At 46.9% G+C, this 27,572-nt stretch overlaps 1 protein-coding gene across 1 annotated transcript in view; it reads right to left on the reverse strand.

Annotated features, from left to right (window-relative positions):
* LOC139918262 (GON-4-like protein) overlaps positions 1–27,572 on the reverse strand; it is a 67,111-nt gene that overhangs the window by 38,368 nt on the left and 1,171 nt on the right. Inside the window, exons 3-17 of the mRNA XM_078287213.1 lie at positions 27,304–27,473; positions 26,942–27,016; positions 26,815–26,862; positions 26,688–26,714; positions 26,073–26,159; positions 24,073–24,174; positions 15,695–15,856; positions 10,182–10,410; positions 9,137–9,238; positions 8,113–8,153; positions 7,680–7,765; positions 3,899–4,148; positions 3,462–3,548; positions 2,564–2,747; positions 2,044–2,194 (exon numbers count right to left, since the gene is read on the reverse strand). Coding sequence (XP_078143339.1) covers positions 2,044–2,194; positions 2,564–2,747; positions 3,462–3,548; positions 3,899–4,148; positions 7,680–7,765; positions 8,113–8,153; positions 9,137–9,238; positions 10,182–10,410; positions 15,695–15,856; positions 24,073–24,174; positions 26,073–26,159; positions 26,688–26,714; positions 26,815–26,862; positions 26,942–27,016; positions 27,304–27,473 — 1,801 coding nt within the window. The remainder of the gene's footprint in view (positions 1–2,043; positions 2,195–2,563; positions 2,748–3,461; positions 3,549–3,898; positions 4,149–7,679; positions 7,766–8,112; positions 8,154–9,136; positions 9,239–10,181; positions 10,411–15,694; positions 15,857–24,072; positions 24,175–26,072; positions 26,160–26,687; positions 26,715–26,814; positions 26,863–26,941; positions 27,017–27,303; positions 27,474–27,572) is intronic.

Below are 27,572 nucleotides of genomic sequence, written 5' to 3' on the forward strand. Positions count from 1 at the left end.
ATCAAGTCAGTTGAGTCGCGTCAGTCAGTCCAATATCGGAGTTGGATGTCAGTTGTCTTCAGGTGATTCTTACAGTACGGTCAGTTGACACGAGTGCTGCAGAGAGACGAGCTCTCGAACAACAGAAAACAAAGCAGCAGACGTCATCTTGACTTCAGCAGGACCGGCAGATTAAAGGCCGGACCAGAGAGGTTTATGTAGTAACACTAGATGGATGGCAGAGGGCGCACTGCGAAGCGGTGATTTTGTCATCCAAACAATAAAAGCACATATTCAGAGCTTCCATGTTCAAGTTAGGCTACTAATGATAAACACACATACTAACAACATATTAACAACATACTGATCACTGTTTAAAATTAATATTAAAGAGGAACTAACCCCAAACCCAAATCTGTGGTGAAGCCTGATGCCTGACGGTGAAAAGTAGAGTACTGAACTGGCCATGAGCTATTGGCTGATCTTTGGTGCCAGGTGATGATGTCATCTTCTAGTACAACAGGTGGTGACAGCTCGGTTTGAGATTTCCAACACCTGGTCACCTTAGTATCGTCTTTCCCCGTCAACAGTCTGCAGGTTAACAGGCTAATCTGATAAACGCAGCCGGGAGCAGATGCAGTGTTTCTCATACAGACGCAAAATACAAGTTGGTCAATGAATAGAAATTGATCTAAATGATCTCTAATGCGCCTGATGTCACACTGACAAGCATATTGAAGCTGTATGGAGGCTATAATCATAAAGAACAAAATAAGAATATTATTATAGTATTAGTCTATGTAGGCGATGCAGTTATGTCTCGTAAAATCCTGCCGCATTTTCATCTGGCATTCTCATATTCCAATATTAATCCGACTCAAATAACTTTTCCAAACTCCAAAGGAAATTAAAAAAAAATATTGTTGACCAAATCGTCTGGGGTTAACTGTTTTAGGCCTGTTGCCTAAACATTTTTATTTATACAGATCAGCATGTCCAAACGCTCCAGAGTAACGCACCGCATACTGTTCTGTTTACCAGCGGCAGAGAAGACGTGCTCCGGACAGAAGTCCCAGGGAAGACGTTCTGACGGGACAGAGGTCCCAGAGAAGACGCTCTGACGGGACAGAGGTCCCAGGGAAGACGTTCTGACGAGACAGAGGTCCCAGAGAAGACGCTCTGACGGGACAGAGGTCCCAGTAAAGACGCTCTGACGGGACAGAGGTCCCAGAGAAGACGCTCTGACGGGACAGAGGTCCCAAAGAAGACACTCTGACGGGACAGAGGTCCCAGAGAAGACGCTCTGACGGGACAGAGGTCCCGGGGTGCAGAGGCACCGCTGCGTTAGTGCTGTCAGCCTGGAATCCTGCCTGGTTGGATTCGTATCAAGTGCTGGAGGCATTTCTTGCAAGTAGCTCTCCACTTTGGTTTAATGGTCATGGTCAGTTGGACTAACTGGCTGCGATGACGCAATTCAAACCGTCGTTAACCGTTAAAGTTAATCGATGTGATATATAACAAACAATAAATCGATCATTGATTTTTGTTGGACATCCCTAATGTATATATATATATACAGTATATGTACAGTATATATATATATTAGAGTTAGTGATAATGGACAAGGGACAGAAAAGGCAGAGGTGATGGATGGAGCGGTCCAACATGACAGAAACATCAAGAAGAAGAAATATGAGAAGCAAGAAACCAGGGGGGGTTAGGGTTAGAGGGTTAGACAGGTTTAGAGGGTTAGACAGGTTTAGACAGGTTAACCCTAACCCAACCAGACAGGAGGTGGATGTGAAGGCAGGTGGTCCAGTTTGGTCCAGTTTAGTCCAGTTTAGTCCACTTTGGTCCAGTTTGGTCCAGTGGGCAGAGCAGTGAAACATCTGAGAGTGCAGCGAGTTGATGGAGCCAAGGGAGGTCGCCACAGTCGAGTCCTGCTGTGTGTGTGTGGTGTGTGTGTGTGTGTGGTGTGTGTATGTGTGTGTGTGTGGGGTGTGTGTGTGTGTGTGTGTGTGTGTGGGGTGTGTGTGTGGGGTGTGTGTGTGTGTGTGTTAGTACCAGTCCTCTCCACTAGTGTACATGGTCCTGGGGTGGGGGGGGTGCAGGCCGGGGTCCAGGCTGCAGACAGGAAGTAGTTCAGGATAGAGGAAGACCGATCTGGTTGCAAACAGCCAGGCCGTGTCAGCTGGCAGCAGGGGGTAGGCATGACCTACACACACACACACACACACACACACACACACACAACCACTCTAGTCCTGTAGGAGCCTTAAAGAGTCATTCTGTCTAGAATAGTCTTAAAAACTGCCAAATCTGCCAGTTCTGAGATAATGCCACTTGTTTCTGATGTAGCTGAACAAGTTTTGAGGATTCAAGTTCACTTGGTTTAAAAAACTAAGATTTACTAGATTTAAGAATTTGACAGAGGTCTGATGTCCGATGGACCAATCAACACAGAGAATCAAGGCTGGTTGGTGAGCAGAGTTTTTTATATTTGTATTTATATTAATTTTATATTTAAAAGGCCAGCAAAACAAATTAGCAGTAAGATCTTTATGGACGGCTTCAGCCTCCTCACTGCTGGTAGCTGCAGACATCCTGGGGAGCCAGCGCCTCGCTGCAGGAGGAGAACGAGGAGGAGGAGTCTCCTCTCTCTCCTCAACCTCCTGAAGGAGATCCATCGCCTCCTGGAGGTTACAGGATCTGAAGCTGCTGGTCAGGAACATCTCCTCCTGATGACTGGAAAACTGCTGCAGCTCCTCCTGGAAGGAGCAAAGAGGAGGAGAGAGGAGAGAGGATAGGAGAGGATAGGATAGGATAGAAGAGAAGAGAAGAGAAGAGAAGAGAAGAGGAGAGGTGAGGAGAGGAGAGGAGAGGAGAGGAGAGGAGAGGAGAGGAGAGGAGAGGAGAGGAGAGGAGAGGAGAGGAGAGAAGAGAAGAGAAGAGGAGAGGTGAGGATAGGAGAGAAGAGAAGAGGTGAGGAGAGAAGAGGAGAGGAGAGGAAAGGAGAGAGAAGAGGAGAGGAGAGGAGAGGAGAGGAGAGGAGGAGAGAGGAGAGGAGAGGAAAGGAGGAGAGAGGAGAGGAGAGGAAGAGAGAGGAGGAGAGAGGAAAGGAGAGGAGAGGAGGAGAGAGGAGAAGAGAGGAGAGAAGAGGAGAGGAGCGAAGAGGAGAGGAGAGGAAAGGAGAGAGAAGAGGAGAGGAGAGGAGAGGAGGAGAGAGGAGAGGAGAGGAAAGGAGGAGAGAGGAGAGGAGAGGAGAAGAGAGGAGGAGAGAGGAAAGGAGAGGAGAGGAGGAGAGAGGAGGAGAGAGGAAAGGAGAGGAGAGGAGGAGAGAGGAGAGGAGAGGAGAGGAGAGGAGAGGAGAGGAGAGGAGAGGAGAGGAGAGGAGGAGAGGAGAGGAGAGGAGATTTTCCCACATTAGTCCTATCAGCGGTCTATGGAGTGTCTCCAACCAGACCGGAGTTACACTGACTGACCAGGTACTGTTTGGTGATGCAGGCCTCGTGGTTCAGGGCGTCGACACGGCGGCTGAGCAGGTGAACCTGGGTCAGGAGCTGGACGTGCTGAGAGAGACAGAGAGAGAGACAGAGAGAGAGAGACAAAGAGAGAGAGAGACAAACAGAGAGAGAGAGAGACAGAGAGAGAGACAGAGAGAGAGACAAAGAGAGAGAGAGAGAGACAGAGAGAGAGACAAAGAGAGAGAGAGAGAGACAGAGAGAGAGAGGAAGAGATTTTAGTTACACATCCAACCTGTTTAGTCCAATCCATCTCCAAAACCCTGATTAGTATCAGGTTGAAGTGGTTTCAGTGAACCTGATGGCTCTTAGAAATGGCTCCCCATTTTGCAGCACCCACTTTCCAAACTGACAAGACGGATGCTGATGTTTTGGGTGGGCGGGGCCTTCCTGTCTACCTGTTCGATCTGCTGCTGCAGCTGGAGCTTCTGGCCGTGATCTAAGTAGAGGGCGGGACAGATCCGGCCTGGCACCAGAAGCGTGGAGGCGGGGGCGTTGGGTCGCTGACCGGGTGTGTCCTGCGGGGTGGGGTTGTCATGGTGATGACTGGGCGTGTCCTGCAGGGCCCTCCTCTGCTGCAGAGCCTCATACTGTTGTCGAACAGCACGCCGACGCTCCGTTAGCATGCTGGCTAGCGGTGCTTCAAAACTAGGGGAAGCAAGTATTGGACAAAAACACTAAAATACAGAGAGCCTTGTAGACAAGCCAGTACCAAGTGGTCATGGTCATGGCACTAACATGGCCGACAGCCGCCATGCCCTACTCTAGTACTACCACAGCATATAGTCATGGCTCCACAGTGTATTGTCAGAGAAGATGTCTCCTCTTGGCTGGGACTCTTCTTCATGTGATTTGTGTGAAGAAGCAGCAGCAGAGGAGAGTTTTCTTCCCCCCAACCCAAACAGTCACAGCACCTCTCTGCTGCACCGTCCCAAAGGGAGGACTGGCCATGCACACATGTTTATGTGTAAGCATGTGTACACGCATATGACTGTGTGAACATGCGTCTGAATGCATTTGCGTATGTTTGTGTCTGTGTGTGTGTGAGCTTGTAAATAACTTCTACTAGCTGCGACCAGCAGCTAAGCACACCAGATGTTTGCTACGGCAGACATCCGGGTTCAAGACCACGTCCACCAGACACAGTTTTGATCCGGCATGTAGCCGTGCGTGTGTCGGAGCGACAGCAGCCATGTTATCCAGTGCTGCTGTGTACCGGGCGCAGTGCGGCAGCCGGTCCATTCTTTTTACACTTCTTGTCTATTTTTGCCGAAGTCGCTTGCGTCTGTAAAGCATGGAAATAGACTATTTTGACTTGCAGGTATATCTATACACAATAAAGACACAGAAAATCAATATACTGCTTTCTTTTGTAATTGACAATCACAAAGACAATCGAAAATGTATTTTGCAATGAATTTGCAACATTTCTCAGGGACAAGATCACTACTATTTGAGAGAATATTGCTGGTACTGGTCCACATAGCACTGCTATCTCCCACATGGGGCTCAAAAACTAACATGGCTCATTTTTTAGATATCGATCTTATGCTCAGTAAAGTTCTTTCAGTGAGAGAGCCAACTGTGACTCAAATAAACTTTTTATTCTGGTCCTTTTAGATCTTACCGCTGCCTTTGATTCAATTGACCATGCGATTTCACTTGATCGGCTCAGAAACTGGGTTGGCCTATGCGGCACAGTCCTGGAGTGGTTTAGATCCTATCTAAGTGATTGTGAATATTAAGTAGCACTTTTACCTCTAAGCATATTGGCATATCTTGTGGTGTCCCCCAGGGCTCAATTCTTGGGCCGTTACCATTCAATCTGTACTTGCTCCCACTGAGACGTATAATTAACAAACAACATTGGTTTCCACCAGTATGCAGACAACACCCAATTGTATTTGTCACTAGCACCTGAGGAAGAGAGTCCCATTCTGAACCTTATAAATTGCTTAGATGACATCAACATGTGGATGTCTCAGAACTTCCTACAGCTAAATAAAGATAAAACCGAGGTCCTTGTCATTGGCAACAAAGCCCAGAGAGCGAGTGTGTCGGCCTGTTTAGACTCCCTGTCTCTTAAGGCCAAAACCCATGTGAGGAACTTAGGAGTCGTCTTAGACAAAGAACTCAGTTTTAAAAACCACATTAGCAAGGTCTGCAAAACTGCCTATTACCACCTTAGAAATATCTCCAAAGTATGTGATTTTATCTCCTTTGCTGACACTGAAAAACTTGTTCAGCCTTTGTCTCTACTAGATTGGACGACTGTAACGCACTTCTGTCCGGCTGCCCCCAAAAAAATAACTAATCTCCAGCGAGTTCAAAATGCTGCTGCCAGAATTCTGACGTGCACCAGAACGAGAGACCACATCACACCTGTTCTTAAATCCTTTCATTGGCTGCCTGTGTCTTTTATAATTGATTTTAAGATTATTTTATTTATTTTTAAATCTATTCATGGAAATTCTCCCAACTATCTTAATGATATGATTGCTAGATTTGTTCCCTGCAGATCTCTCAGGTCATGTAACTCCAACCTGTCAATGTTCCCCAGAACCCGATCCAAATATGGGACGCAGCTTTCGGCTCTTATGGCCCGAGGCTCTGGAACTGACCTGAAACCTTCGAGCTACTGAAACACTGAAAGACAAACCCATCTTTTTAACTTTGCTTTTAAGTAGGATCTCTCTTCTTTCCTATCGATTATTTTAGTAATGGAGTATTCTACCGATTATTCCATCGATTAATCGAGTAATCGGATAAGAAATACTTTTGCTTTATTAAAGAGCACTAGTAAATATACAAAAGAGAAAAGCTGTCCGCACGAAGCTGTCCATACGACGCTGTGATTTACTGAAAAAGAGGTGAAATAGTAATTATTGATATTTATTACTAGGCCTAAATATCATACAAGTTCATAAGACTGGCTAATGTACATTTATTTACTATGTTGAAGGGTTGCCCTACACCTGCTGACACTACTCACTGCAATCAAACTAAACTGAATATACCTGCTGTATTGGATTAGTGCATTTTAGGCTCTAACTGCTACTTACACCACCTGATATTTTGAGTAGGTGTGTGTGTGTGTGTGTGTGTGTGTGTGTGTATGTGTGTGTGACTATCATAATATGGTAATAACATGAATGAAGCTCAGGCTTTCACAAATTGACTGCAGCATTTTATTTTCTGTGGTTATTTTCTTGAGCAAAACTTAGCTAACTTAGGGACATCATAACTAGCCACCATATTGATTTACGTTCTTAACTAGGTATTACATATAGCCATAATTAACGTACATTCTTTACTAGCCTTCATCTCATCCCGTTTTAATATTAAGTGCTGACTCCGCCCACCCGGGCCAGTTTCGGCGTACGCCGGTAGCAATTACAAGTGGACCCTATCCTACAGTCCCTGCTCTCAGCGGAGGGAGGGGGGCTACACTGTGTGTGAGAAGCGCTGTGATCGTCAGACCTTTCTGGATTAGACAAGCAAGTACAGAAAACCGGCATCAGCCGTACCAATTTATTGCCAAATGCTTTGGGATTCAACACATTAACATTGCTTCCCATGGTCAGAAAAAGTCGGCAGATTTGTCGCTAGTCGCTTTTGAGAAATAGTTGCCAGGGGGGTCTGAAAAGTCGCTAAGTCTAGCGACAAAGTCGCCAAGTTGGCAACACTGGATCCCAAACTTTGGACACTTTCTGTTGTTTTCTCTGGCCTGTCTCTTCTCTTCGCCCCTCGCTATTTTCTCTTTCTTTCTCCAGCGCGTTGTGCAACAGTAATAATCATCCGTGTGAAACACAGTGAGCGTGTATATAGTTATATGGATTAAACGAAGCTTCGATGCAAATTCTTTGCATCGATGATTTTTAGTAATCGAGTTACTCGAGTTTCTCGAGGAATCGTTTCAGCCCTAATGAAATGTGCTATATAAATAAATGATGATTGATTGATTGATTCTCAAAGCACCAAGCTGGTCGCAGCTTATCACAAATTAGCCGAAGTGCTTGTTTCATAAATGTTGTGTAACAGAACATACATACACATACATGCACAGCCAGGCATTCACATTAAAATCAGATTACAATTTCTCTGTTTTTTTACTTAATATTGTAATTGTAATATTGGATACAATGTGTGTGTGTGTGTGTGTGTGTGTGTGTGTGTTACCGTAAAGCCTGTGGGACATTGAATTTGGGTACAGTCTGTAATGGCGCCTCCTCCTCCTGTGCCCCGACTTCCAGCTCCTCCTGTAACTGAAGAGTTAACAGACGCTGCATCACCCTGCTGCTGTCCAATGGCTGATCTCTGCTAACTGATTGATGACTTTAGAGCCAATATGGTTGCAGCCATAGCTGGACATAGAGCAACCCCTAACTCACCTAACATCACCTGATGATGTCTGAGAACAAAGGATTAAGTGTCAGCTTTATTTTCTATTTTCTACCTTCATTTTCTTTCTCACTTTGATAGAACAGAGTAGCCGACTTTGTGCAGATCTCAGACAAAGAGTCCAAAATCATTTTAGAACAAAACAAAATGTAAACTAGTGTCAACCTTGTGCAGTGCAGTAAAAACTCCAAGATGGTGCGATGCAACTCACTGTATCAAAGAGCTCCTCCAGCAACTCGTTGACTTCCTTCTCTGAAAGAGAGGACGGACATTCACAATCTCAACAAATCTTAATGCCAAGAGCGCCTCACCAGCTCTCACTGTGTGCACAGGGTTAGACCGGCACCCCAAACTGCCACAGCGCCTCCTACAGGAAACCTGAGGGAACACGGTCATTGGCCTTTTCCAAATCCACAAAACACATGTGGATAGGGTTAGCAAATTCCCATTCCCATGTCATTCTACCAGGAATCTGCATTGTTCTTCCTGAATCTGAGGTTCGACAATCTGTCGGAGCCGCTGCTCCTCCATATGGAGAGGAGACAGCTGAGGAGGTTCAGGATCCCGGTACAGCCCCCCCTCCCCTCCACAGCGGGAAGAGACAGAAGGAGGAGACAGAGGGAGGAGACAGACGGAGGAGAAAGAGGGAGGAGACAGACGGAGGAGACAGAGGGAGGAGACAGACGGAGGAGACAGAGGGAGGAGACAGAGGAGACAGACAGAGGAGACAGACGGAGGAGAAAGAGGGAGGAGACAGACAGAGGAGACAGACGGAGGATACAGACGAAGCAGACAGACGGAGGAGACAGACGGAGGAGAAAGAGGGAGGAGACAGACGGAGGAGACAGACGGAGGAGAGAGGGAGGAGACAGACGGAGGCGACAGACGGAGGAGAAAGAGGGAGGAGACAGACGGAGGAGAGAGGGAGGAGACAGACGGAGGCGACAGACGGAGGAGAAAGAGGGAGGAGACAGACGGAGGAGAGAGGGAGGAGACAGACGGAGGCGACAGACGGAGGAGAAAGAGGGAGGAGACAGACGGAGGAGAGAGGGAGGAGACAGACGGAGGCGACAGACGGAGGAGAAAGAGGGAGGAGACAGACGGAGGAGAGAGGGAGGAGACAGACGGAGGCGACAGACGGATGAGAAAGAGGGAGGAGACAGACGGAGGAGACAGACGGAGGAGAAAGAGGGAGGAGACAGACAGAGGAGAGGAAGGGACAGAGGAAGGCCTACTGGTGATTCGGACGGCCCGGTCCGTCCTGTAGTCTTCCAGGTCGGGTTCATCCAGGTCGTCCAGGAAGTTGTACTCCGGGTCGTCCTCGTCGTCTCCGTCCTCTGAGAGAACAAACAACAGACAGATGCTCAACTGGAACAACTGGAATGAGAGCAGCAGGTTTCAAAACAAAGAGGTCAAAGCTAGAGGTCAAAGGTCCCACATCAAGGATGAAGGTTTCCTGATTCTAGACAAAACATTTCCTGCACTACAACCAGTTTAACAGTTTACTTTGCTGGGAGAAGAAGACAGTGACAGTGAACAAAATGTTAATTTGAGGTGAGCAAGATGTTCTCTTTATTGTCATATCGTGCTGTTGGGTAATCAATCGAGAAACAAACCAAACCATATGATTATGTGCTACACCCAACCCTAACCAAACCAAACCATATGATTATGCACTACACCCAACCCTAACCAAACCAAACCATATGATTCTGCACTACACCTAACCCTAACCAAACCAAACCATATGATTATGCACTACACCCAACCCTAACCAAACCAAACCATATGATTCTGCACTACACCTAACCCTAACCAAACCAAACCATATGATTATGCACTACACCTAACCCCAACCAAACCAAACCATATGATTATGTGCTACACCTGACCCTAACCAAACCAAACCATATGATTATGCACTACACCTAACCCCAACCAAACCATATGATTATGCACTACACCTAACCCCAACCAAACCAAACCATATGATTATGTGCTACACCTAACCCCAACCAAACCAAACCATATGATTATGTGCTACACCTAACCAAACCAAACCATATGATTCTGCGCTACACCCCACCCTAACCAAACCAAACCATATGATTATGTGCTACACCTAACCCTAACCCTTACCATGCTACACCACACCACACCAAGTCCAGTCCAGTCAGTCTGTCTCAAAGGACAGAGAGCGAGACTACCTCGATCTAGCTAATCAACAATCAATCACAAAACAAAATGAACCAATACAGTCTGCAGCCTGTGACCTCTGACCTTCGCTGTCTGAGGCCATGAGGCCCTGCAGCCACTGGCTCCAGTGTCGGTCCTCCTCCAGCAGGGCGCCGCTCTCATCGTACATGTCAGCTGTGATGTCAGGGGCCAGTAGCTCCGCCTCCAGCTGGCCCAGAGGAACGTCAACCAGAGGACGCTTGGAGCGCGTGCGGTATGCCAGACCGCTGGCATCATCATCATCTTCATCATCATCACCATCTGTATTCAGGGGCTGTCAGAGAAAGAAAGGCAATTAATAATCCATGAATCATAATCAGACTGATAGTCCAGTAGTCAGACTGACAACCAGGCTAACAACCAGGCTAACAGCCAGGCTAAAAGCCAGGCTAACAGCCAGGCTAACAGCCGAAAACACACAGAAATCACTGCGGCGCTGCGAATATATGATGCGCATCATGTGACACGCCTAAACATCAACAGGTCAGATCTGTAAACAACAACAGATCAGATCTGTAAACATCAACAGGTCAGATCTGTAAACAACAACAGAGGCCTATACTACGAAGCAAGTTCAACAAAGTCAGGGTATGTTTGAGTTAGCCGGCTTCACTAAACCTAACATTGGCGATCCAGATAACCGGTCTCACGTAGCTGGTTATCAACTGGCTCTGTCAACCCAGAATTTACCTATCAGCTATGAGCGCGTTCACATGAAAGAGGCGGGGTTTGTAACAAATAGCCAATCACTTGCAACATGGACAGATAAGATAAGATGAAACTATTGATCCCCGTGGGGAAATTAGATAGTTGTGCAGCAAAAGTAATATGATTCAGCGGGGAAAAGGACATAGAATATAAGCGCAAAACTATAAAAATAAGTAATAGCCTAAAAATAGGCGAAAAGAATAAAATAGGCTAATCAAACAATAAAAGCCATAAACAATAGACCTAATTATAGGATGATATAAGCCCTAATATTTCCTGCTACATTTTCAACATGGGTATCGGAAAGAAATGGATAGCTACTAACATTGGGTTCTTCTCTCAAGAAGAACAAATTCTTATAATGAATAACTGTCAGCATTACAAAACATAACCGCAAAAAGTAAAAGTTGTTTCTGCTTCCAAGGCTAGAGAGGATTACTGGAGGAACTGCCCCGTCATTAGGACACAGTGGGAATATTTTTCATTGATAAAATAGTTTGTGGACACATTGAGGCTGTAAAAAGATTTTCTATTCATAAAGTCGGTCTCTTGTCCTTCAGGGCTGCGATAATGGAATATGAATAGCTGACATTGAACCAAACACCGTTGGGAATCCAATTAAAGTCAGCGCAATTAATATATGCAACAGTAACTTTAATCCATTAATAATATGGTCAATTAAGTAGCCTACCTGCTGTATCTCCGATATAATAAGTTATCATGGAAAACAACGTGATTCTACTGGTCTGTGAACACGTCGCCCTGCAAACAGCACTTCTTACTGTCTGTTCATTCAAAAATAACAGTTTTCAGTTTTTTATTGGGATTTTCATTTGTATATTTGTCCATATCGGGATCCTGTAGGAATGGTGACTCCCTGTTTCCAGAGAGCTGATTGGTCAGAAGGCCTTTCATACGTTTTGATCCGATACCCTGAACTGAACCTGCTCCGGAGCAGGTTAGCCGTGCAGCATAAGTTACCATGGTGATCTACCCCGGTTAAAAGTGAACCACATTCGTGAGACCGAAAAGCCAGGGTTAAACCCAAAGCTAGCTCGCTAACCCCAAATCCTGCTTCGTAGTACAGGCCCCAGGTCAGATCTGTCCTGTATTGATCTTTAGTAGAAGTAACTTTGCTCTTCTTGATCAGAAGATAATTTCCATGTTTCACTACAGCAATGGCAAACAAGCCTCAATTGTTTTATTGTTAGTAAAATTCAGTTTTAGAACTTTAAAATTTTATAGAACAGAATTTTATAACATTGGTTTGTATCTACAATGGAATCATTTGAATGTACATTTACAATGAATAGTGCTCTTTCAATGCAATGGACAGTGACCTGCTCACACTAACCCAACATAAAATCTTTTTTGCTTTGGAATATTAGCCACTGAATTACATCTAAAATAGCACAATGCACTCTTTTAAAACAGACACAGCAACAGACACAACAACAGACACAGCCAGTCCGGCCTGGACAGCGAGACAGAAATGCCAATCGGTGGTAAAAGAATAGGTAGGACGCACAGGCACTTAGGAGCCATTTAATTTAATTATAATAATATTAATAATAATAATACGTAGAGCAAAACTTTGCCTTCATATATAGCATTGGGGAGTGACAAACAAGCATAAGATGATGAGGTACGGTACAGTGCATTCTTCCATTAAATTTGGGCAACGACGCTCCAGAAACAGGACAGCGGTGTGAACTGCAGCGTCAGGTTTAGGGTTGGGGTCACCGCTGCTGGTGTGAGAGTTTTAATAAAAATAACAGGAGCGTCTGGTGGAGCTTCAGCAGCGGTGAGGCACACAACTGACTCTAGAGGGGATTTCCAACAGCGGCAGCACAGGAGGAAACTGGGCCAAGTACGGGAAGGGCAGCGTCCTGCAGACCTGGAGGTACCAGACAAACTGATACCTCCAGGTTCGAGTTCTGGGTGATGCTGACCTGGAGGTATCACACAGACAAACCGATAATTACTTCCTCACAGGATGTAAGACGGACCAGGCTCCTCTAGAGTCGGAGGAGAAAGTGACGGCTGAGCCACGCTGAACCTACCGAAGAGCCGGTAAGCAATTTCTCCAAGCAAGTCTGAAAATTGTATTCCTGTTTTAATAAACACTTTGCTGCTGGAGGTGCAGATGACATTGTAGTTCCTCTGAAACACGACGAGTTGCCAGCCGCTTCTTTTCACCTGACAGCGAGGAGTTTTTCCGGAAGAGTGTAACGCGCTCGGAGGTTCACTATCTCCCCCAGATTCCAAACTGGAGTATTACCTCACGTCATTTTTAGACTGGAATACTGGGACATACCACACTCCTCCAGTTAGTGCAGACAGGGAAACACTGCCTGTCTGACCAACAATGCCTATTGAAACTCAACTCGATTAGATCCCGGGGATAATTGTGTATTTACCAATAAAATGGTAAATACAAATAGGAAAGTAGAATTTACAGTAGCCGAGCTCCATATGGTACTTTTGTATCTAGGTCTGTTTTGGTATTTTTCACTTAAAAGCACTTACTATTCTGATGCTAAGAGCTGCAGCTAATGGAAAATCCTAGACTAAACACAAATCAAGTAACGTAATTGGAGTATGGCGTTGTATTAAATGTGGCGATTACAGCCGATCAAGCTGACAGAAGGCAGAACATATGAACCGGACACAGGACGTCGGAACCACACGCCAAATGCGGACTAAACGACGTGATTACAACCTGCACACACTGGACGGGAGGAACACCATGGTCTGCTGACAAATGTAAGTGGCTATGATAGTTTCTTTCCCTTCTGTAGCCCCACTCACATAGCAGCCAGCTCTGTACCGACAACCGACACCGTGTTGCAGGGGGCCGGGGAACGGGAACTTCAAGCCGATCGATCCGCGGGGCTACCGGGAGCTCCGGGTCTCGTGCTGCCCTCCCTCTCCCTCTTAGCTGTTTTAGCCTCTTCTGTTATAGGCTTCTTGTTTTGTTTTGTTGCAGAGGGTCCAGCAGTTACAGTCCTGTCTTCCATATTACTATCTGCCATACTGATTAGCTTCACGCTGTTCAATCTAAAACTAGTCTGCATTCAAACTGCGTCTGTTTTCTTCCTGGTTTGGTTTGGCTTTCTGTCGTAAGTCAGTACGGCACTTCGCTCCAGTTCGTACCCGCGGACACAGAGACTGAACAGACTGAAAGCAACACAGAGACTAAACCAATTTTTTGACAAACTTATGGTATCAAAATTAATTGGAGGATGATATAATCAGATACAAATTCTACACATAGGGGCTTTAATAAAATGCATTTGTTGTATCATTGTATTTGGTTTATATTAGGGATGTCCAACATAAATCGATGATTGATTTATTGTTTGTTATATATCACGTCGATTAACCTTAACGGTTAACAACTTTGAATTGCGTAATCGCAGCGCAAATGGCCATTAAACCAAAATGGAGAGCTACTTGCAAGAAATGCCTCCACCACTTGATACGAATCCATTGGACTGGTGGGAAGCCAAACAAGTAGGATTCCCAGGCTGACAGCACTAACGCAGCAGTGCCTCTGCACCCCAGGACCTCTGTCCCGTCAGAGCGCGTCTTCTCTGGGACCTCTGTCCCGTCAGAGAGTCTTCCCTGGGACCTCTGTCCCGTCAGAGAGTCTTCTCTGGGACCTCTGTCCCATCAGAGAGTCTTCCCTGGGACCTCTGTCCCGTCAGAGCGCGTCTTCTCTGGGACCTCTGTCCCGTCAGAGCGTCTTCTCTGGGACCTCTGTCCCGTCAGAGCGTCTTCTCTGGGACCTCTGTCCCATCAGAGTGCGTCTTCTCTGGGACCTCTGTCCCGTGAGAGCGTCTTCTCTGGGACCTCTGTCCCATCAGAGCGTCTTCTCTGGGACCTCTGTCCCGTCAGAGAGTCTTCCCTGGGACCTCTGTCCCGTCAGAGAGTCTTCTCTGGGACCTCTGTCCCGTCAGAGTGCGTCTTCTCTGGGACCTCTGTCCCGTCAGAGCGTCTTCTCTGGGACCTCTGTCCCATCAGAGCGTCTTCTCTGGGACCTCTGTCCCGTCAGAGTGCGTCTTCTCTGGGACCTCTGTCCCGTCAGAGCGTCTTCTCTGGGACCTCTGTCCCATCAGAGCGTCTTCTCTGGGACCTCTGTCCCGTCAGAGAGTCTTCCCTGGGACCTCTGTCCCGTCAGAGCGCGTCTTCTCTGCCGCTGGGCTGACAGTGACAGACGGTGCGTATGCGGTGCGTTACTCTGGAGCGTTTGGACATGCTGATCTGTATAAATAAAAATGTTTAGGCAACAGGCCTAAAACAGTTAACCCCAGACAATTTGATCAACAATAGTTTTTTTTATTTCCTTTGGAGTTTGGAAAAGTTATTTCAGTCAGATTAATATTGGAATATGAGAATGCCAGATGAAAATGCGGCAGGATTTTACGAGCCATAACTGCATCGCCTACATAGACTAATACTATAATAATATTCTTATTTTGTTCTTTATGATTATAGCCTCCATTCAGCTTCAATATGCTTGTGCTCATATATGCTCAAATATGCTCACTGTGACTTACGTTGTTTGTCTGAATAATGCTTCGATTCGAAGTATGTGTAGTGGCGCACGTGTGTTGTTTTTTTTTGTTTTGGGGTTTTTTTGGGGGGGAGGGGGGGCTAACAAACATCGACATCTGATCGTTAACTAACAGTGCAAATCGATCAAGATATTTTTTGAAAATGTGCATCCCTAGTTTATATTGTTTATTGCAATTTAATTTACTCTAGAAGAGGAGGTGTTTACCTGGTAGGAGAGGAGGAAGAGGAGGTGTTTACCTGGTAGGAGAGGAGGAAGAGGAAGTGTTTACCTGGTAGGAGTGGCAGGCGGGGTTGGAGGCCAGCTCCTCTTCCACAGCATGTAGCCTCTCCAGGAAGGAGGAGTCAGTAGGAGCAGGCAGGAGGTGCTGAGGAGCGCAGGAGGAGACCAGAGGGGCAGGCTCCACCCTGAGGTGTCTGGGACATCTGGCTCTCTAAACAACAGGTCAGAGGTCACAGGTCACGACACCAGGGTCACTGACTGACATCAACTATAGAGAAACTCTTACATCACGACTTACATCTACTAAAGGGCACGTACACATTTTTGCAACATTTGAGGTAAAAGGCTTAGGTACGACATTGGGTATTGTGTGTTGTGTTACAGAACCACATTTCCCATGATATGGCCTCTCTTGACTGTAAGGAGCGTACCAAAATTATTGCGCCTTTTTCTGGTGGGTGACAGTGTTAACTAAGCAAAGACCAGAACTATCACTAGCTAAATTTCTATGGTGCAATGTGGGCTGGATGGTTTATTCACATGCTAAGTAGGGGTGAAACCATTCCCCAAAAAAATCTATACATACGGTTCGCCACCCACGGTGCCGATATTGTGGCGGTGAGCCGCAGAAGAGCCCAACATCACGCTGACGTCACTCTGATGTCACGCTGACGTCACGCTGACGTCACGCTGACGTCACGCTGACGTCACGCTGACGTCGCGCTGACGTCACTCTGACATCACGCTGACATCACACTGACAGCAGCAGGAGAGGAGGAGGAGAGTCGGTCGGACCAAAACAGCTTGCTCTTCCCGCAGCTTTGAAGCTTCTCAGTGAGTTCAGACAGGCAGAGAGCGATAACCAAAACCTCGGGGTAGTGATGCGAGGGTTTTTTTCAACCCGTGACCGCCCGATCCGACACATCAACATCCGAACCGCCCGTTCGTTCTCAATATTATCTTCAATCGACCCTGTAACAACGCATTATGTAATAACACTGCAACTCGTCAAAATGTAATACATTTTCACTTCATTATGTAATAACACCCGCATTTTGTAATAATCTGCCGCATTTTGTAATACACAGCCTGAACGCAATATGTAATAAATTTCCCCGCATTTTGTAATAAATTATTACATATTGCAGTGGTTATTTGTCATACACAGTGGCAATTCAAGGTGCTTTACAAAGATTAAAAGATTTATAAGAACAATGAATAAATAAATAGTGGTGTAGATAAAAACAAGATTTAAAATAAGTTTAAAATTTTTTAAAGAATTCAAATAACTTAACTAAAAGCATCCATGAACAGTGTGGTTTTGAGTCCTCATCAATCAATCAATCAATCAAGTTTTTATTTGTCACGTGTAATCATTCAGGTACAATCACAGTGAAATGTAATCCTGTCAGTTCTGATTCAAAAGTTTCGAGGATTAGGCTACTTTTAAGATCGACAGGGAGTCTGTTTCAGAGATGCACAGCATAGTGACTAAAGGTTGTTTTTCAAGTTCAGCCCTGGCACTGCACTACTAGCAGCCCACTCCCACAGAGGCCTGGCAGGAGTGTACTCCATAAACATGTCTGTAATGTATTTGGTCCCACTCCATGTATTGATTTATAAACAAGTAGCATTGCCTTATATTCAATTCTGTGGCTGACAGGAAGCCAGTGTAATAATAATAATAATAATAATAATACATTTAATTTGTAATGCACTTTTCATTAGAAGTAAATCTCAAAGTGCTACAGAGTAAAGAAAAAAAAACAGGAGCATAAAAACCGATAAAAATGAACCAACAGCAAAGATCCTAAAGGCCACACAAAGGAAAAAGGCCTGATTAAAAAGCAAAAGTTTATAGACAATGCATAAAGACAAAAATAAAAAACCAGCACAAAGTTAAGGAAAGGCTCTGTTAAAAAGGAAGGTTTTTAGGCCTCTTTTGAAAGCATCGATAGTCTGTGGTGCCCTCAGGTGGTCAGGGAGAGTATTCCACAGACGAGCTGCAGCTGAGCAGAAGGCCCGATCCCCCACGGTGCGGAGCTCGGTCCTGGGGGGATGGAGAAGGTTGTTATTTCTGGATCGCAGGTTAAGTGTGGAGGTTTGCGGTGTGAGCAGTTCCTTGAGGTAGGGAGGGGCATTTCCGTGGATGCACTGATGCGTTAGCAGAGATATTTTGTATTCGATCCTGAAGGAGACAGGAAGCCAGTGTGGTGAGTGTAGGACGGGTGTGATATGTTCATGTTTTCACACTCTCATCAGGATCCTAGCAGCACTGTTCTGGATGTATTGGAGCTTCTGGAGGCTCCTGCTAAGAGTCCCAATGAGAAGTGCGTTGCAATAGTCCAGCCTTGAGGAAACAAAGGCGTGGACGAGTTTCTCCGCGTCTGACAGGCTAAGTGTGGGACGGAGTTTGGAAATGTTCCTGAGGTGGTAGAAGGAGGTCTTGCACAGATGTTTGATGTGGGCGTCAAAGGTCAAGTGAGGGTCGAACCTAACGGCCAGGTTGGAGGCTGATGAGGAGAGGGGAATGTCTTGGCCAGAAAAGGTGATGCGAGTTATGGGAGATGACTGGACCTGGTGTGGGGTGCCAATTAAAATAGCCTCAGTTTTGGAGCTGTTTAGCTGCAGGAAGGTGTGTTTCATCCAGGCCCTTATCTCCTCAAGGCAGGTGGTAAGTGATGATGATGATGACGACGACAACGACGACAACGACGACAACGACGGCGACGGCGACGGCGACGACAACAACAAGGCTGCAGAGGGGGTTGGGACAGTTTTTAGGTATAGTTGTGTCGTCTGCGTAGCAGTGGAATGATATTCCATGCCAGCTAATGACACGGCCGAGGGGGAGTATGTACAGGGAGAACAGGATGGGGCTGAGAACCGACCCTTGAGGGACACCACAGGTGACAGAGTGTGTCCGGGACTTTGCACCTCCCAAGGAGACATACTCAGTTCTTCCAGACAGGTAGGACTGAAACCAGTTCAGGACAGAGTCAGAGAGTCCGATGGTGCAATGGAGGCACTTAAGGAGGATGTCGTGATCGACAGTGTCGAACGCTGCAGTCAGATCAAGGAGGATCAGGAGAGATGGGGAGCCAGCATCAGCCGCCATCAGCAGGTCGTTTGTAACCCTGACCAGAGCTGTTTCAGTGCTGTGGGCGGAACGGAAGCCAGACTGGAACTTCTCAAAGAGGTTGCTGAATTTTAGATGGTCCTGAAGCTGAGCAGCAACCACTTTTTCCAGCACCTTGGACAGAAATGGGAGATTGGAAATGGGCCTGTAATTGGCAAGGACTTCTGGGTCTAGGGTGGGTTTCTTGAGAAGAGGTCTGATGACAGCAGTTTTTAGAGCCGGTGGAAGATGACCAGCCTGGAGGGAGTGGTTTATGACTTGGGTGATCAGGGGACATAGAGCACAGATGTTTGATTTTACCAGGGCTATGGGAAAAGGGTCCAAGGCACAGGTGGGAGGTTTCATCTTGCGGATGATGTCCTCAACCTCTCGCTGTGAGACTTCAGAGAAGCAGCAGAGATGCTGGGAAATCCCAGGCTGTGGGTCAACAGTTGGGACAGGCAGAGAGGAGGAGCTGGAGAGAAGAGAGCGGATGGTGTTGACTTTTGTCCTGAAAACGTCAATAAAACTGTTGCACTGCTCCTCTGTGGTTTCGGTGTGTGAAAGAGTTTACGGCTTAAGGAGATGATTTATGGTGGAGAAAAGCTGCTTGGAGTTGCCAGGACTTTTGTTGATAATGCTAGAGTAAAACTGTGACCGTGCTTCTCTGAGGGACTTTGAGTAGGCCTTTTGGTGTCCTTGATAGGCTAATCTGTGAACAGTGAGCCCAGAAATTCTGAGACGCCGCTGAAGTATACGTCCAGCTGCCTTCATTTTCCGCAGTTTGCAGGTGAACCAGGGGGCTGAGCGTGAGAAGGTGACTGCTTGAGTTTTCACAGGGGCATGGAGATCCAGGACACTGCTCAGGGTTTTATTGTAAAAATCCACCGATTCACTAGCTGATGAAAAGTTTGCAGAGGAGATGTGCTGTAGGTCCAAAGTCATGATGTCTGGGCCTGATGTTTCCAGGTTTCTCAGAGTCAGTGATGACCAGATCAAGCGTGTGCCCCCTGGTGTGTGTGGGGACATCAACATGCTGTTTTAGGTTGAGACATTCCAATAGTTGTAGAAACTCCGCTGTAGAGTGGCAAGAGGGGGTGTCGAAGTGAATATTGAAATCTCCAAGTATGACAATATTGGCAGATGTGGTACAGAGTGAAGTGAGAAGTTCGTGCATCTCTGAGATGAAGGCTGAGTTTGGTTTGGGTGGCCAGTAGGTGAGAAGTATTGTCATGGGGTAGGGGGGTTTGCATTTGAGTGCAAGGCATTCAAAGGAGGACAGCTCAGGCAGAGGTAGGGGGGACAATTTCAACTCATTTCGGTGTATAACAGCTAGGCCACCATCACGACCAGTACTGCGGGCTTTCTCCAGGTAACTGTAGCCAGGAGGACAGGCTTCATTTAACACAGAGTAAACCTCTGGCTGATGCCAGGTTTCAGTAAGGCACATGAAGTCAATCCCCTTGTCCAAGATGTGGTTATGTATAAGACAGGATTTATTTGTGAGGGATTGTGTGTTAAAAAGTTCTATTTTGAAGTTCGATGGAATGGTGGGTAGGAGTCTCTGTAGAGGCCGCAGTAGACTGAAATCCACTCCACGTTTTCTGTCCTGCTTGGTGTGTAGCGGTCTCGCGGTGTTTCCAACAATGATGTGGAGATTTGTTTTGCTTCTGCCATTGAGCTCAAAACTACGGCGTGATCCTCTGTGGCTGTAACGGAATCTGTTCCTTAGAATCCCAAGTAGATGACAGCAGGTCAGAGCTTTTTTACTAATGGTAAAGGTAGAGTTTTGAAGTCTCCATAGTTGTAAAGCTGTGTGTGAGATCATGGTTGGCGCAGTAAAAACCAAAAGCTCTGCAGTGTGCGTATGCTGAGCGATAGTGTCAGCCACAGGCTGGCTAGCGTTGGCTAATGTCACTTCACAAGACCGAAAGAAGCTCCAAAGCACACAAAAAGTCACAAGCAATGAAAAATAAGTCAATGAATAAACCCCAAGTCAATGGGTGAACAATCACAGACGATGGGGGGGGAAACCATTGAATCCAGGGCGTGGAGCCGGTCAGCGTCAGGCTGTGGAACCTCCGTATTGAGAAAGCTGGAGAAATCCAGGAGACGATCAAAGTAAGACTGTAACACACACTTGGCTTAAAAAGGAAAAAACACGAAAGTGTAAAAACGTAAAATAACTGCAGCAGGTAATCACAGCAGCAATCACAGAGAGTAAATACCACAAAATTGCTAAAAATATCTCAGAGAGGAGAGGAGCGGCTGCCAGTATGCGCCAGCGTTCCCTCCGTCCGCAATGCCAGTGTAGTGACTTAAGAATCGGGGTGATGTGTTCTGACCTTTTGGTCCCTGTAAGAACTCTAGCAGCTGCATTTTGAATAAGCTGAAGCTTTTTGATGGTCTTTTTGGGGAGCTCTGTCAAAAGACCATTGCAGTAGTCTGCTAGAAATAAAAGCGTGAATGAGTTTTTCCAGGTCGGCTTTTGACATGAAGTCCCTGAGTTTGGCTATTTGTAAGATGATAAAAAGCTGATCTTGTTACTGCTTTTATGTGGCTATTTAGACTAAGATCAGAGTCACTATAACGCCGGTCTAATTTAATATTTGGGAAGTTTAATTTAGCTTAATTGTTAAAAATATAACGTGTACAGATGAAGACATCCATTTTGGTTGGTTATTACATAATGCACTGTATTATTACATTTTCATCATAAAAAAAGTGCAACTTCCGCATTTTGTAATAACCACTGCAATATGTAATAATTTATTACAAAATGCGGGGAAATTTATTACATATTGCTTTCAGGCTGTGTATTACAAAATGCGGCAGATTATTACCAAATGCGGGTGTTATTACATAATGATGTGAAAATGTATTACATTTTGTCGAGTTATTACATAATGTGGTGTTATTACATAATGCGTTGATACAGACCCTAACCCGCTGCAACACAGAAGCTTAAATAGACCGCCTTATTGAGAGGGGGGCGCTTGATAAGAGTTGTATGAGTAGTGTGTGCGTCACGTGACGACAGCGCGACACCAAGTCGTTACTGACAAGACTTCAAGCTACTCGTCGGGAGACAGACTGGGAGCAGAACTCTGCTGCTGTAACTCAGTCTGAGTAAAACAAGGAGCGCCACCCAGTGACGGAATCTGTTACTGCAACTCAACAATGTTCCAAAAGCATAGTAGGCTTATTTCTGACTGTTACACCGCCCCAGCTGGAGTAACACCGCCCCACCTGCTGTTACACCGCCCCACCTGGAGTAACACCGCCCCACGCGCTGTTACACCGCCCCACCTGGAGTAACACCGCCCCACCCGCAGTTACACCGCCCCACCTGGAGTAACACCGCCCCACCCGCTGTTACACCGCCCCAGCTGGAGTAACACCGCCCCACCCGCTGTTACACCGCCCCAGCTGGAGTAACACCGCCCCACCCGCTGTTACACCGCCCCACCTGGAGTAACACCGCCCCACCCGCTGTTACACCGCCCCACCTGGAGTAACACCGCCCCACCCGCTGTTACACCGCCCCACCTGGAGTAACACCGCCCCACCCGCTGTTACACCGCTCCACCTGCTGTTACACCGCACCAGCTGGAGTAACACCGCCCCACCCGCTGTTACACCGCCCCACCTGGAGTAACACCGCCCCACCTGGAGTAACACCGCCCCACCCGCTGTTACACCGCCCCACCTGGAGTAACACCGCCCCACCTGGAGTAACACCGCCCCACCTGCTGTTACACCGCCCCACCTGGAGTAACACCGCCCCACCTGCTGTTACACCGCCCCACCTGCTGTTACACCGCTCCACCTGCTGTTACACCGCCCCACCTGGAGTAACACCGCCCCACCTGGAGTAACACCGCCCTACCTGCTGTTACACCGCCCCACCTGGAGTAACACCGCCCCACCTGCTGTTACACCGCCCCACCTGGAGTAACACCGCCCCACCTGGAGTAACACCGCCCCACCTGGAGTAACACCGCCCCACCTGCTGTTACACCGCTCCACCTGCTGTTACACCGCCCCACCTGGAGTAACACCGCCCCACCTGCTGTTACACCGCCCCACCTGGAGTAACACCGCCCCACCTGGAGTAACACCGCCCCACCTGCTGTTACACCGCCCCACCTGGAGTAACACCGCCCTACCCGCTGTTACACCGCCCCACCTGGAGTAACACCGCCCAACCTGCTGTTACACCGCCCCACCTGGAGTAACACCGCCCAACCTGCTGTTACACCGCCCCACCTGGAGTAACACCGCCCCACCTGCTGTTACACCGCCCCACCCGCTGTTACACCGCTCCACCTGCTGTTACACCGCCCCAGCTGGAGTAACACCGCCCCACCTGCTGTTACACCGCCCCACCTGGAGTAACACCGCCCCACCTGGAGTAACACCGCCCCACCTGCTGTTACACCGCCCCAGCTGGAGTAACACCGCCCCACCTGCTGTTACACCGCCCCATCTGCTGTTACACCACTCCACCTGCTGTTACACCGCCCCACCTGGAGTAACACCGCCCCACCCGCTGTTACACCGCCCCACCTGGAGTAACACCGCCCCACTCGCTGTTACACCGGCCCACCTGGAGCAACACCGCCCCACCCACTGTTACACCGCCCCACCTGGAGTAACACCGCCCCACTCGCTGTTACACCGCCCCACCTGGAGTAACACCGCCCCACCCACTGTTACACCGGCCCACCTGGAGCAACACCGCCCCACCCACTGTTACACCGCCCCACCTGCTGTTACACTGCCCCACCTGGAGTAACACCGCACCACCCGCTGTTACACCGCCCCACCTGGAGTAACACCGCCCCACCTGGAGTAACACCGCCCCACCCACTGTTACACCGCCCCACCCGTGGATAAACCTGCAGGACCCGCGGGTTTCGGATTGACCCGCATCACTACTTGGGATGTTTATAGCGCAAGATTTGAAGCCCAATTCAGTAGTGGAAGATTTCAGTACATGATTTAAGTTGCATTTTATGTTGTACTGTTGATGTTGGCCTACTAACCTACAATGCAGGGATATTTTATGTTATAATAACAAAGAGGAGTATTTACTTTTGAAAGAAAGTCTGTTGCTTTAGTTATACTGGACTTTGATTTTCAGTGAAAAAAGTTTTCATTCAGGCAAACTTATAATATATATTTCAATATATTTCAATAATATGACTGTCCGGATCAATAACATTACTGTCCAGATCAATACTTAACAGATCAGTAATATGACTGTCCAGATCAATACTGGGTCTGGTGGTCAGAGGTCAGCATACCTGGGCGGGGCTGTCAGTCCTCTGGTCAGCCAGCTGTCTAGACCTGGAGCCCAGAGGCATTCTGGGAGAAGAACCCACACTGTCCACATCGCTTAGAAACGTCTGCAAACACACAAAAACAAACACACACACATAAACAAACAAACAAACACACAAAAACAAGTACACACAGACACACACACAATTAGAATGAGCTGCATCACATGATGTCGTTCAGCAGACGCTTTTGTCCAAAGCGACTTACAATAAGAACATTGTCAACAGCAGTCAAACCACTGCAGTAGTACTATCTCTGTGTTGTACTTGTACGCTGCAGTAGTACTATCTCTGTGTTGTACTTGTACACTGCAGTAGTACTATCTCTGTGTTGTACTTGTACACTGCAGTAGTACTATCTCTGTGTTGTACTGTAGTAATCACCAGATACATAACAGTCAGTTAATGTTGCAGCTCAGTGAATGAAACTAGGGCTGGACCCGAATATTCGACTATTCGGATATTCGTTCGTTGGGTAGGTATTCGGTTTTCAATTTTGGGATTCGGATATTCGTTTTTTTAATGTAATTTTATATGTAATGATCGCTGCTTGGGTGTGTATATAATGACGTCACACTTCCGCTCTTGCGGGGTCAGAGTTTACTTTTGTATGGGGAAGTCGCTTGTCTGAGCCGTTGTCTCTAACTTTATAAGTCTCTTTTTGGCTGCTGAAACCTTGACCTATTTCACAACAACGTCTGCCCTTAATAAAACTGCAGCTGAAGTATGAAGTTTTTCGTCTGGTGTTCATCTCTTCTTCTCTAACGACTCCCCGGAGATCATCCACATCTCTACAAATGGCGCCCGAACCGTGTCGTGATCACCTCGGATTTAAGCTGCGGCCGCTCTCTGAGTGAGGTCGGACTGTTGTTTGAGTTCAAGTGGATTCAGCGTGGTCGCCGTGGACCGCTATCTCCACGCTATGACGGTGTCTCAGTGGATATAAACGGTGCTAAGCTACATTTTCCTCGGCCGCTAACTGAAGGAGCTACAAGACCGCTGGCTGGCCGGTTGCCGCTGAGTTTGCTCTCCCGTGTTGGAGCGTGTAGGAGCGACGGACCTGTGGACTCCACCGAGTATGTTTTCAGCGCTGTGTTTTTGTGAGGAGGAACTGTGACTATGTGTGAACTTTGTCGGTGAACTGTTGCCCGTGTATGGAAAGCCAAGCAGTTTGAAGGTGCGTGACTCTGTTTTTGTGGTGGGAGTAGTTTGTCTGATCATCTGTGGCAGTAAGTCTTTTGATATGCATTCTCCTGTTGCTCTGCCTTGCCCTTTACACCGTACAACCTCAACCTTCACCACGTTAAGGGACTGACAACATGGTGATGGTCCTGTTGTCCCAGCCTTGAAGCCTAATTATGTTGTCTGTTTCCTGTTCTGTCTCCTGTGCTGTTCTCTTCCTCTTAAACTGCTACCTAGGTACCGAGGTCTGCTGAGGGTGGGGCAAGCGGCTGGCCAGGGGCAGGCGGGTTGGAGACATCAACTTTAAATGTATAATTTTGTAAACTTGTGTTTTGCATGCGTTAGAGGGGTTCCCGGTGGGACCCTGTTTTTATGGAGGGGGGTGTGATGACCCTCCCACTCTGTCTTGCAGGAGCCCGGTGGGTGGGGTCGTCAAGGCTGATGGAGTGCACCTGGGCCCGGTGTACTCCTTGGGCTTTAAAAGCCTTCAGACCATCAGTGTGTCTCTCTCCCTCCTCACTTATGCACACCTTTTGTTCTGTTCTTTTGGTTTGATGTAGTTTGTGTTTATTTTCCCCTAGTTTTAGTTAATAAATCATTGTTTTAACTTTTACTTTGGCGTATGTCTTCCCTCCTTTGTTACTTCCTTGAGCCGGGTTGTAACACTACCAAAGCTCCGGAGCCCAACAAATGGTATTCGGGACAGCCCTAAATGAAACGTCAATAAAAACAAACAAAACATTCTGAAAGGTCAAAGGTCGATCTTCTGTTTGGCTCCTTACCTCATCCTCCTCTTCCTCATCAGGACAATACTCTTCATCTGAGGAGTCTTCCTCTTCCTCCAGCAGGATGTCAACAAACTGAGGAGGCTGCAGACAGACAGAGAGACAGACAGTCACTAAACCTGTCTCACTCTCAGCCTTACTAGACTTTACAGTGACAGGACTAGGGCTAAACAATTTTGAAAAAATATCTAATTGCGATTATTTTGACTGATATTGCAATTGCGATATGATTTGCGATATTAGAGGGAATGATAATTTTTACATCATTATTCTCATTTTCATTGAAAAACATATTAAAATGATTATGGTTTGATTTTTGCGGGGATCTGTACCAAACAAAGATGTTTTCTTAAGTCTGTAGAATATGATGTGTAGGCCAGGACATCTCTGCAGCACCACAATATTTCATTTAAAATGGTATTTTGACACACATTTTGCCTTTAACAAATATTGCGCCTCCTGCGATTTGAAAATTGCAGTAGGCCATATTGCGATTTCGATAAAATTTCGATTAATTGTTCAGCCCTAGACAGGACTGAACCTGTCTCACTCTCAGCCTTACTAGACTTTACAGTGACAGGACTGAACCTGTCTCACTCTCAGCTGTCTTACCTTAGCCATGGCTGCATTCACAGGTGACTGCATCCGGAAAAGGAGGTTGAGAAAATCAGAACTTTAGTTACACAGACACATTTTCATATCTATATTATATAAGTCTGAGAAACATTATGAGTTTCACCTCCTCCTGCACCACCTGCTTCAGTCTGGACCGGGTCATCTTCGGCTCCTGGTGAACAACAGATTTACATTCATATGGATGGATCTTCATAAATGCAGAGCAGGTCATAGTGAACATCGACACTCACGAACATGGGAAGATCCTGTGTCTCCTGGATCGCAGCTTTCATCATGGCCACCACGTGCTCATGGGTAATGACCTCCTGAAAGACAGAAGGTTCATTAATAAAAGATGAAGGGAAACTTCACTGTGGATTATTACTGAATACCGTAATAATTAAAGTTTAGATGCTCTAATCAGTTCTCTTCTTAAATATTTAGCAATCAACATCAAGTAACGATTCATCTTCACAGTGAAGTCGCATTCAACAAGCTTCACATCACTTTGGTTCACAGACTGGACTCATCGTCCAGTCGTCCCGGGGGTGAAAGGTCACAGGTCACTGAAAGGTCACAGGTTTGATCCCAGCTGAAGGAAAGTGCAGCTCACATGCAGGATGGCGCGGACATTGTTGGACGTCAGGTTGTGCTGTTTGGACTTCCTGTCCAGGTCGATGTCCAGCTGTCCCAGTTCGTCATCGCTGGACTCGCCAGTCTCCATGATGGACAGCTCCTCCCACGGCCTTCTGGGAAATACCTCCTCTCCTATGCTCAGTCCATCTGACCAGAAGAGAGGAAGAGACACTTGTACTGTAAGTCTTGGCTCCGCCTCCTTTTTCCAGGTCTCCTGAATCACATGACCTACATACTGTACACCCA

Source organism: Centroberyx gerrardi, chromosome 12 (genome assembly GCF_048128805.1).
Source record: "Centroberyx gerrardi isolate f3 chromosome 12, fCenGer3.hap1.cur.20231027, whole genome shotgun sequence".
NCBI classification, from domain to species: Eukaryota; Metazoa; Chordata; class Actinopteri; order Beryciformes; family Berycidae; genus Centroberyx; species Centroberyx gerrardi.